The sequence below is a fragment of the Pristiophorus japonicus genome, chromosome 4 (genome assembly GCF_044704955.1).
Source record: "Pristiophorus japonicus isolate sPriJap1 chromosome 4, sPriJap1.hap1, whole genome shotgun sequence".
In the NCBI taxonomy this organism is placed as follows: domain Eukaryota; kingdom Metazoa; phylum Chordata; class Chondrichthyes; family Pristiophoridae; genus Pristiophorus; species Pristiophorus japonicus.
The window spans coordinates 276,288,707-276,301,434 of record NC_091980.1 but is presented as its reverse complement, the minus strand read 5'-3'; the positions used below and the strand labels follow the sequence as shown (position 1 = coordinate 276,301,434).

Genomic DNA, 12,728 nt, shown 5'->3' with positions numbered 1-12,728 from the left:
CTGGTGGAGAACGGTGTATCTTATAAATCGGAATTCTCCACATTTAAGTTTTCTGCAGTTCTAGTCAGGTAGAACAGTTTCACTTTTGAACAGAATTTTTTTTTCAAAAGGGGGCGTGTCCGGCCACTGACGCCTGATTTGAAAGTTTCCACAGTGAAAACGTACTCCAAACTAACTTAGAATGGAGCAAGTGAAGATTTTTGTAGGCTTGAACAAACCTTGTCTACACATTAAAAAATCAGGCGCAGGTTACAAATGAGGCGTCGGGAACGAGGTTGGGGGGGGGGGGGTGGAGGGGGGGAAGGGAAGTCATTAAATTCTACAATAAATCCTTAGTTCTACTGATACAAATATTATACAAATAAATCCAACCTGAATAAAAATTTATAAGCAAAGAAAAGATTAAATAAACCATCTTCCTACCTGTGTGAAAGTGCTTCAGGCAGGCCTTTCAGGCAGCGGTTTGCCTTCGGGACTGACCGACGGCAGGGGGAGGGAGGGAGAAGGTTGCAGGAAGCCTCAGTACTTGAGGCAGCCGCTTGCCGTCGGGACCGACGGGAGGCAGGGGGAGAAAGCTGCAAGAAGCCTCAGTGCTGATCATGGAAGGGCAATGTGGTTTTATTAAAAAATTTAAAAAATTGAACAGCTACAAAGAATTTGAATAGTCTCAAACAAGTGCATGTGTCCCGTTTATCACAGTCTATCTTTAATTACAGAATGCACTCCCTCACTCTCACACACAGAAATATCAAGAAAATTAAAATACAAGCCTTTGCAAGGGTTCAATAAACAAATTTTCACTTTTTCTGCAGCACTTTTTAAAATGGCCGAGTGCCAATGTTTACGCACGCGCAGGGTTGCCGGCACGAAAAAAACTCATTTAAATTGTACCCGCCCCCTCCTACTTACAAAATCGGCGCGAGTGGTAGGCTCCGCCCCCTGTGCGCCACACCAAGCAGACATCGAGCTGCAAAGCGCTTGAGAATAGCGCGGTTTTTTCAGGCGCCGTTTTCGGCGTGAAAAACAGGCGCCCAGCTCAGAGGGGCGCCCGTTTTGTCACGTGTGAAAACTTGGGGCCATAATGTGGGAAAATGTGAGGTTATCCACTTTGGCAGAAAAAATAGAAAGGCAAATTATAATTTAAATGGAGAAAAAATTGCAAAGTGCTGCAGTACAGAGTGGACCCAGGGGTCCTTGTGCATGAAACACAAAGTTAGTATGCTTGCACAGCAAGTAATCAGGAGGGCAGATGGAATGTTCGCCTTTATTGCAAGGGGGATGGAGTATGAAAGCAGAGAAATCCTGCTTCAAGGTATTGGTGAGACCACACCTGGAGTACTGCATACAGTTTTGGTTTCCGTATTTAATGCAGGATAGAAACATAGAAAATAGGTGCAGGAGTAGGCCATTCGGCCCTTCGAGCCTGCACCACCACTCAATAAGATCATGGCTGATCATTCACCTCAATACCCCTTTCCTGCTTTCTCTCCATACCCCTTGATCCCTTTAGCTGTAAGGGCCATATCTAACTCCCTCTTGAATATATCCAATGAACTGGCATCAACAATTCTCTGCGGTAGGGAATTTCACAGGTTAACAACCCTATGTGCGAAGAAGTTTCTCCTCATCTCAGTCCTAAATGGCTTACCCCTTATCCTTAGACTATGTCCCCTGGTTCTGGACTTCCCCAACATCGGGAACGTTCTTCCTGCATCTAACCTGTCCAGTCCCGTCAGAATTGTATATGTTTCTATGAGATCCCCTCTCATCCTTCTAAACTCCAGTGAATACAGGCCCAGTCGATCCAGTCTCTCCTTATATGTCAGTCCTGCCATCCCGGGAATCAGTCTGGTGAACCTTCGCTGCACTCCCTCAATAGCAAGAATGTCCTTGCTCAGATTAGGAGAGCAAAACTGAACGCAATATTCCAGGTGAGGCCTCACTAAGGCCCTGTACAACTGCAGTAAGACCTCCCTGCTCCTATACTCAAATCCCCTAGCTATGAAGGCCAACATACCATTTGCCTTCTTCACCGCCTGCTGTACCTGCATGCCAACTTTCAATGACTGATGTACCATGATACCCAGGTCTCGTTGCACCTCCCCTTTTCCTAATCTGCCGCCATTCAGATAATATTCTGCCTTCATGTTTTTGCCACCAAAGTGGATAACCTCTCATTTATCCACATTATACTGCATCTGCCATGAGTTTGCCCACTCACCTAACCTGTCCAAGTCACCCTGCAGCCTCTTAGTGTCCTCCTCACAGCTCACACCATCACCCAGCTTAGTGTCATCTGCAAACTTGGAGATATTACACTCAATTCCTTCATCTAAATCATTAATTTATATTGTAAAGAGCTGGGGTCCCAGCACTGAGCCCTGCAGCACCCCACTAGTCACTGCCTGCCAATCTGAAAAGGACCCATTAATCCCGACTCTCTGTTTCCTGTCTGTCAACCTGTTCTCTATCCACGTCAGTACATTACCCCCAATACCATGTGCTTTAATTTTGCACACCAATCTCTTGTGTGGGATCTTGTCAAAAGCTTTTTGAAAGTCCAAATACACCACATCCACCGGTTCTCCCTTGTCCACTCTACTAGTTACATCCTCAAAAAATTCTGGAAGATTAGTCAAGCATGATTTCCCTTTCATAAATCCATGCTGACTTGCATCGATCCTGTCACTGCTTTCTAAATACGCTGCTATTTCATCTTTAATAACTGATTCCAACATTATCCCCACTACTAATGTCAGACTAACCGGTCTATAATTACCCGTTTTCTTTCTCCCTCCTTTCTTAAAAAGTGGTGTTACATTAGTTACCCTCCAGTCCACAGGAACTGATCCAGAGTCGATAGACTGTTGGAAAATGATCACCACTGCATCCACTATTTCTAAGGCCACTTCCTTAAGTACTCTGGGATGCAGAGAGCATGCAGAAATCAAGCGCAGACAGCGGAAGGAGCATACGGCAAACCAGGCTCCCCACCCACCCTTTCCTTCAACCACTGTCTGTCCCACCTGTGACAGAGACTGTAATTCCCACATTGTACTCTACAGTCACCTGAGAACTCACCTTTAGAGTGGAAGCAAGTCTTACTCGATTTTGAGGGACTGCCTATGATGATGATGATGATGATTCATAGGAGCTGACACTAATGGGCTGATGAACAACAGTTAATTGAGACAGTCTGTTCCTGCCACTTATAATCTCAGACTGGGAAACCATACAAGACTGTGTGGTGGATTTCATCTTTACCCACTGGGAATTAATCTAATGGAACAAATCGTCTGTTTTATAGAACCCACCAGTTTCACTGGAATGGAAATCAGATGGGTTCTGTAGCTGGTGGGCAATCTGCTCTGACAGATTACAATCCAGGCAGTGAAGAAAAAAATCCACCCCCATGATTTAGATTTCGGAGCATATAATGCGCCTCCAAAACTATAATGGACCTCAAAACCACAATGCTAACTGATATAGAAAATGAGCAATCGTATTGGACAAACTACTATTTGTCTACCAAATAGGACAGTAGTAATGCATCTTGGAATTGTTATGTGCCTCAACATATTAAGCAGTAGAGATCTGTACTTAGGGGCCTAAACTACTATTGAATTGCTGGTATTCTCCGGACATTTTTAGTACACTGGGCATTTGAATTGCTTAACATTCAAACTTTAGTGGCAGAGCTATTATTCCATAGTAAGCAGTTATTTTGTAATCAGATTTAGAAAACCTTGACAAAGTTTAAAAGAAATAAAACCCAAAGGCTTGGAAATTGGAACCTTCAGCGCTGGCTGTTAAGGCCAGTTTTGAAGAAAAAATGGCGGCTGCCTCGCTTCCGCCCAATTCCGGCGCAGAACACGGTGACCGCCATATTGGGCAGGTCGGTAACGCTGCTATTGCCTGTGTTCGCCTCAAATATTTAATGATGAAGAGCATGATATCAATGCCGAATTCATGCACGCTGAGCGATTTTGGACATTAGCGCTCCTTTTACCGCCCTCTCCAAAGCATGCACGTGTATGCAGCTGCTGCCAGTGTGTGGACCTGGGAGAAGCCGGCAGTGATAGATCTCTCCCAAAGTTTTCAATAACTATGTAGAGTATGTCCAGTCCAGTGAGATGGCTCATGGTCATTATTGCAGAACCACATCAACAGATTGAATGCCTGTTCTATCCCCGTTACAAGCCAGCACTCAACCGGAACAGGTCAGTGAATTCTGACATATGCAGCACGGCATATGGTTACAAATTGTCTGGGAGACTTGTGCTGTATCTAAAGGCCTGATACTTTACTGTTGGTCAGTTGTGTAATGCAAAATGTACACTTGTACACCAGATTTTCAAATCTTACTAATAACAGTAAACTGGAAATGAAATTATATTTGGGCTTTGTAATTGTTTACTGTTAGTTATTACAGAGTCTTTTCACTGAAAGTCCTTTTGTCCGTATTGAATATGCATCCTGTTCCTCTGAAGTAACATTACATTTTCAATTAAAGGAGAACTAACGCATTTTTCCTGTTTTTGAAGGAATTTGTACATCCAGTTTTGCAAAGAAATCTCCCAATTCCAGTACACCATTGTACTTTCTGGAGAGATATACTCCTAAAAAGACAGTGAAAAGCCTCTGTAATAACAAAGCTTATTCACTGTCTGTGTATTAGAAGAATAGGTTGCTTTTATTTGTATTCTAGGGAGTAGAATTGGAAATATTGGTTGCATTCTTTAAAACACGACAGATTGGTGTATTTTTAGGCTTTCATTTATCTTGCATATTCTCTCTGTCAACCGACAAAACACGAGAAGCATAACCGGAAACATTGCACTTCACTTTTATAAATTGCGATTTACTGATAATGCTGCACATATAGATTAGACCCGACCTTCGGCCTCCTGCTGATCGTACTGCCGGAAAGAGCGCGTTGCATGGGAGGTACTGCGCCGCGCTCATTTAAATCCGCACCAAAATATCGGTGCTACCTGCGCTCCTTTCACGGGCGGCCATTAGCCTTGGCCCACGGTGGCATTGCACGAACTCGGGCTTTATCAAATTTCGAGGCCAAAGTCTCAGAGTGACTGCAAAAATATCAGCAATAGTTTTACAAGAACCATCTTTCTCCTCTGGATTTGGTCTCTTAAGAATCTTTAAGGAAACCAATTGTTACCTTGTGCGTATGGACTTAAATGGTGATGGAAGGTAATAACTACTGACTCTTGAGTAAAAGAGACAATGCCCATGGATTACTCTCTTCATTTTAAAGGGATCGATAATACCATAATTTGTTTCCTTGGTTTGTCTTCCAAGGAATTTTCCTTCACACAAAGAATGATCAATACGTGGAATGGAATGCCGGATATAATAAATAGTGCAAATGAAATTCTGGTCCCTGTACCTCATTCCAACTAACCTCCCACGCACACCCAGACTTATCTGAGGGCAGCTACCAGTGAGGCCAGCAGCCTAAAATTGACGTCTTCCCTCAGGCGAGCTGCCTGGGTAAATTAGAGGCCTGTTAAAGGACCATATTGACAAATTTGTTAGCAGTGAGTCAGGGTTGCTCCGCTCAGGATTCTTCTGCAGCTCCTGCGGCCACCAACCAAAGGTAAGTATTGTAATTATATATTTTTTAAGAATCACTTCCCTCAACATTATTGAATGTCTCTGACACTCGCATTTGCGATGAAGGTGGTACAAAGCTTTTGGAAATAATTGACAGGTGAAGAAAATAACTTTATTCCTATCTTCCTCTCTTGATTGCGTGGAGATAATTAATAAAGAATATGTTACTGGGTGTAGGGGGGTAGCGGAAAGGCTTCTCTTTCCACGAGCGGACCCCCTGATATAAGGGGTCAACACTCATTCCAATCCGTGTAGCAACTCTCGAAGTTAATAGACGGAGACGGAAGGCGAAGTTCATGATCTGTCATCACGAAAGATCTGGGAGCAATTTCTCAACACAGCTGCCTGTGAGTGGAAACGCTCTGAAAACAGCAAATTCATACATCTTTTATACAATTTCAAAGACCCCTTTACTTCCCCAATACAACCTCCCACGACTCCTGATTGGTTACTTTATCAGTAATACCCTGGATTGACAGACCTGTGTCTTAAGGCAGTTTCAGGCCTTCTCTAGGGTGACCTCATCTTGTTAGAATGTGCTCACCTGGTGGCCTTCGGCTCGGGTTGGTTATTGGGGCTATCGAGCTCTGTTATAATTACAGGGTTAGGAATGGACCTCGGACATAGGCTTTTGTAATGGTCACTTTTATAAGGGTGTGTAAAGGAAATAACAAATCAGAATGATTAATTACAGGAGGCCTCATCACAGGAAACCCTGAGGGGCAGATAAGCAGGTCTAAAGTGATAATGGAAAAACTCCATCTGGTCAAGACAAGAGAGATGAGATAACACTCCAATGTGCTAATAAACCGTTGAGACACAGTGAGATTTATGGAGTACTGGAGATAGGCGTGTCCGAATTGTACCTTTACTTTGAATGACAAGGATTTCAACTATACACCTTTTCTGGCTAACTAACTTAAAACATTTCATATATACCCCTAATGCCAAATCTATTTTTCCTCTTACAGTGGGGGTCAAATTGGACAACTGTCAAAAACGGGAGTGGGGTACGCGATAACCCGCGCCCATTCATTGTGTTGCAGGCAGCACATTAAATTCGTGCTGCCTGCTGTTTTACATGATTCCTGCGTGCAGCCAGGTCCAACCTACACTGTTCATTGGCTGCATGCATCAGCAGGAGGCCCGATATCGTGGGTGGCTAGCATTACTTAAAGGCAGTCTGCACTTCTTAAAGAAGAGGTGCATTGTGGCTACAAGAAGTAGTGGGAGACCTTTGTGAACTGAACCTTTGCTGTAATATATTGAAGAATAATTAAATATGGGAGAGAGCCAACTATAGCACACCTTCAAAACATATACAATTGCACCAGCATCCAGAAGAAATAATCCAGCAACTAACCTGTAAGTACTTCATGATCCCTGTAAATAGTTCTGGTTGGGGTCCTTCGTTCTGTGGAAGTGAGGAATTAGAAAATGGCAGCGGTGGTTTCAATCAGCGTTGCACACTGATTCGCATCATCATCTCGCTGCTCTGCATGCTGCTGGTGGTCGTTAAGTGTGCGCGGACAAACCCCTTTACCAAGATGGCATCCTACACACTTCCTGTCGAAAATATGTACATGCATCTTGGACCACATTTTCGAGTCTTAGTTGGCAACCTGAAAAACAGGTGCTAAACAGGCCAATTTAGCCCACACTGTTTTTCAGTTAGACACCTAAGGTAACGAATAATGGTGGTGATGTGTAGTAATTATAATTTACAAAATATTTTTTAATAGTTTTACTGATACTATACTCTTATACATAAGTCATAATTGTTTGTGGAGCAATAATTGTACTTGGCATTATCCATCATTGGACGGATTTAAGAGTTTACAGGCAGCAAAAAAATTTACGTCCTGAAATTACACCATGAGAGATTCATGTCCGAATGCTTAACTCATTTGTCTGAAGTTCCTCTCTGTTTTGGCCGAGGTGTTAACTCACTTAAAATGGTAGACAACTGTAACAATATTGAGACTAATTCCCGATAGTTGTGCATAGTTGAGATGATTACAGTGTACCTGGCAGCAAGGTATCCTTTTCCTTTACAATATGTTCAGCCAAGGTTTGTATTTGATTAATTATTCCAAAGTACATGATTTAGCCCTTTAGGCGAAAGCAAGAATTGGCCGGGTTATCAATGGCATGAAACCAAATGACCTCCCAAAATTGCATTTCTCTGTAATGTTATTTTAACTATGTTTATTTTTCCAAAGCATTAATGTGTAGAATGTTACAGGGATACCAAAATCCCCTACTACGAGGTCCTAGATCTATTTGTCTGTGACTTAAAAAGGATTCACAAACTTGTTGTTTCTCAGAAAAGATGAATGCATGACAGCTTTATCATTTGTTTTAGTCTGTTGCCTTGTACACCAATAACAACTTTTACAAGATTGAATACTCTTTCCTACAGACATATTTATTCTGGCAAAACTTCCAGATTTCAATGTACGAACCTACAGTAGTGTTAGTACTTCCAGTTCTGAACCTCTTTTAATGTCTCTCAGACTTTCTAGTGTGTATTCTTTATTTCATCTTGTCGCAGCTGATTTAATCTTTTGAACAAGCTTTCCTAAAAATGATAATGAGCACTGAACACCTTTTTTTTGCTGTGTTGTGTGTTAACTATCTGAAACAATAAGGTGGGTCATTTTCACCTTTACCACTTGTGTGGTAATCTAGTGGAGCGGATTTTCCACCCCTTAAAGAACCCTCCCAATTTTCAGATGCATATTGTATTAGAAAAACGAACCTGCCGCCACAAATACATCTGCTGGCAGTTTTTTTTAACTCTTAAATTATCTTTTTTTGCTGTCACTTCAGCAATAAATGGCAGTCACTAGCTCGCTGCTATTGAAGTGGAAATGCTTGCAGTGAGATGGGTAACGTTGCAGTATATGTGCACCAAACAACACTTGTTGCTCAATGCTTGGACTGTGCTATTTTAAAGGAACAGGCCATGCATTTTAAAATAAACCTGAGATGATCTGAAGTTAACAACATTCAGGTATTTTTGAAGAAATTAAAAATTGCTTAATGTGAGTTACTTTAGGTTTTCACTTTGTCTTAAATCCCACTCAGGTAATCTATTTGCTGCCTTTGCATGCACATTATGTATATGCGTGTTATGTTGTATCACTGATTCAACTATCCAGATGAAGGCATTTTCCCTCATTCAGCACTATAGGGATTCATAGGTTCTTGCCCTCAAGATTTGACTGAAACACTGCAATACAAATTTTGGCAGATCACTGGACCATTGACTCAATAATGAGAAAGAGTTACTAATAATATCCGTGTAAGTGTCAGAAACATCAGTTTCATTAAATAGACAGCGATTGGATCTTTCTGCTCCAATTTGATTTTGAGGTTGTTACCAGGTGTGTATGGCACCGTGCTTGCTGCTTCTGAGATTTGTAGGTGCAAGGAATCAGACCAGTTATAACATTTTAAATTTCCACTTCTCTTGCATTAATAACCTTGATAGGTTTAAAATAATTTAAATTTTGTTTTCATAAAAGTCATTGGCTGAAAGGCTTCTTCTCATTTGAATCTTCCTTCTGATTTTGGCAATGCTTCAATTTGTCTCTTATGTAATTTTACTTCTGCGATAAATTTCCCAGAATTTATATTTTAGCAGTTGGTTTCCTAATTCTGTCATGAAGAACAACCATTTTCCGTATCTCGGTTTTGATAGCCTGACTAATGGGTTTCAGAAAAGATCAGCGAGCTGATTGCAAAATCTCTGTGCAGTCTCTGAGACACGGAACGTGCATATGTGTGCTGTATGCCAGAAGAGTTCTGGCATAGAGCACACGTATGCACTTATTTTACATTTAAGAAATTACTTTCATATTTTGAAGAGTCAGGTCACAAGGGACTTATTGCGGCTACCTTAATCTGATATTAGTAATACATTTTAGGCAGCAATCTGGTGCGTGGATGTTGTGGTTAGAAATTGGTTGATATCAATCTGTTTGCGTCTACAATATTTTAAAATAAAATCACTTATTTGATCCGACATTTCTGAATGTGGATGATACATATAAAGGGCCTGAGGCAAGGAATAAGATATGTTTAGGATATGTGTAATACATATTTAAAATAAGCTTATAATAATTAGGTTTAAAATTTAACGTACAGAAAGGCATCGTTCTGTAGAATTCTTCATTGTACATTAATCTTTATTGTAGTTCTTTGGTACATTAAGGAGAGAACTTCACCATCTGTACTAGTTAAGAATCAAATGAATATTTAAAATTTCAGTTCAACCTTAGACTCCTGCACAAGTATGTATATTTTTCACACGGTGCAACAAACTTATACTCAACAGTATTTCTGATTTCAGTTGTCACCAGGTTTAAAATTTAGCAATTGTGGCCCAGGAACACCTATGCAACTAAAAGTCCTCGAGTCGATCAAATATTGTTGACTTTGAGTCTCTGATCCACATAATATGAAGATTAATATTTTCAAATGTCTGAACTTTGCACTAAAACATTGACCGAGACAAATGGGAAAGATAAATGAATAATACTGGAATATTAATATGTTTTGTGACTGTCGTTTAACTGGTTTCAAAATTCCTGTGTGGTTATTGTGAAGTGGAGGCAGCTTGGTGGTTTTTAACTGTGCCTAAACTTGTGACAAATTGTGACTGTATAACCTAATGACACATGTCAGGTCAGGACCCTCATGCTGTTGCCTGAATTAATACAACAAGATGAACTATTAAGTATAACTTAGTAACAATTGCTCCGACAACAATATGGTTTTACAGGTGGTATCATACATATGGGAACATTTCTTCAACCTAAAGTTTAATCTGTTGATTTAGATTTTCATTAAAAATGTGAGAGCTGGTCTTTATGAGGTACTGAGCATAACAGTCTGAAGGAAATTCATTGACTTCCAGAGATATTTTATGTTTAATTCAAAGTGCTTCAACAATGTAGTATTTCAATTTTGTCTGTTAATTCAGCTCCCTCACTTGAGCATAGAAATTCCTGCCAGCCAATTTCTGCAATCATGCCTTTTGCATTTAAATATTGAAATTCTTCTGTTTATTATTTTAATGAAGATAAGAATATAAGAATTAGGAGCAGGAGTAGGCCATATGGCTACTCCACCATTCAATAAGATCATGGCTGATCTTTGATCTCAACTCCAATTTCCCGCCCGATCCCCATATCACTTGATTCCCCTAGAGTCCAAAAATCCATCTATCTCAGCCTTGAATGCACTCAATGACTGAGCATCCACAGCACTTTAGGGTAGAGAATTCCAAAGATTCACAACTCTCGGAGTGAAGAAATTCCTCCTCATCTCAGTCTTAAATTTCCAACCCCTTATCCTGAGACTGACCCATAGTTGTAGATTCTCCAGCCAGGGGAAACAATCTCTCAGCATCTACCTTGTCAAGCCCCCTCAGAATCTTATATGTTTCAATGAGATTGCCTCTCATTCTTCTAAACTCCAGAGAGTATAGGCCCAATCTACTCAATAAAGTAATTATCCCATTTAAAATAATTAAACAGGTAATGACTTTATTAAAAGAATTCTATGCAAACACATTAGCCATTGTATAAAAAATATTGCACTGTGAAATTGCAACTAAAATCAAACAAAAAAGTCCAGGGGATAAAATAGACCTTTACAAAAAAAAATCTACTAACAATTGGTTCATAGTTATACTGTTCAACAATGGCATTCAAATTTTGGTAAAATGGTAGCTAAAATGATGCGTCACAATGCCCCTCCCCTTCTTTTAAAGGGGAGGGCCGCTACGAACTTTGCAGCTGTTTTACTGCCGCCCACTGGGCCACCAGGGAGGGTGTCAGCCGGGCCAACGGACCGGCACCCAAGAGAGGGTTGGCATGTTGGCGCCGCCATTGTCGGGGTAACTGAGAAGTCGGCCCGACACAGAAAAGATGGGGGCGGCAGTGCTAACACTTCCCCTTCAAGGGCGGCCGGGGCACCTCAGCCACCACAATTTCTTGCCCCGCAAAGCTGTCGATGGCATCGCCCCATGCCAACCTCGCGTCCCGCGCGGCAATTTCCCCCATGGGGCACAAAGGGGTCAGCGCGGGCGATAAGGGGTCGTGTGCACCATGATGATGTCATCGCCGTGCTTGCGCCACCCAGACCGCGAATCGCGGGACGCGGCGCAAAGCCCTTTTCGCACGTGAGCCCCGGGTGTGGGGGGTGCTCTGGTCGCCGCGCTCGGGTGAAAAGCCGTTAGTGCCTAATGGGTCTTTCTCAGGTGGACAATTTTGACCCCATAAAATCTGCAGAGCCTGGCAGTAATCAATCTGTGGCCATCTTGGAAAATTGTATATTCATTGCTCTCAAAAGTTTTGAGTTGGGAGAGATGTGATCCTCTTGTTATTTTTCTCCAACATTATTTAACAGACTGATTGGAACACGGCTTATCACATGAGAGTAAATTCACAGTATACAAAAAAAACTCCAATATGTTTTTGTCTTTGTTTTATAGCTGTAAAACCAACAGATTATCCCCTGTTCAAACCCTGGTGGACGGACATGGTCATTTTAATTGCAGTGGGTTGTGCAACACTTGCTTTCCTGGTGGTAGCTGTAATTATCTGCTACAAAGCAATAAAAAGGTAAGCCTACATTTTTCACATCCTGTGGACCAATTTGACTTACGTGAGCGTTCTGTTCGTTTTATTGTGTTTTTTTTTCTGTGACTTTGTCTTCCTTGTTTCACCAGTTATTTTGCATAAAAAACAAACCACAACGTAGCCTTTATAAACGATAGCCTGACATCAGTAGTAGGGAGAATGCTAGAATCTATTATTAAGGACATGCTAACAGGACACTTAGAAAATAATAATAGGATCGGGCACAGTCAACATGGATTGACCAAAGGAAAATCATGTTTGAGTAATCTGTTTGAGTTTTTTGAGGTTGTAACTAGCTGAATAAATAAGGGGGAACCAGTGGATGTGGTGTATTTGGATTTTCAGAAGGCATGCGATAGGTGCCACACAAGAGGTTATTAAACAAAATTAGGACTCAAGGGATTGGGGGTAATATATTTGCATGGATTGAGGATTGGTTAA

The 12,728-nt window shown here is 41.3% G+C and overlaps 1 protein-coding gene across 1 annotated transcript in view; it reads left to right on the top strand.

The window, feature by feature from the left end:
• The window catches only part of prima1 (proline rich membrane anchor 1), a 114,437-nt gene that overhangs the window by 44,474 nt on the left and 57,235 nt on the right, over nucleotides 1-12,728 (top strand). Inside the window, exon 3 of the mRNA XM_070879515.1 lies at nucleotides 12,140-12,269. Coding sequence (XP_070735616.1) covers nucleotides 12,140-12,269 — 130 coding nt within the window. The remainder of the gene's footprint in view (nucleotides 1-12,139; nucleotides 12,270-12,728) is intronic.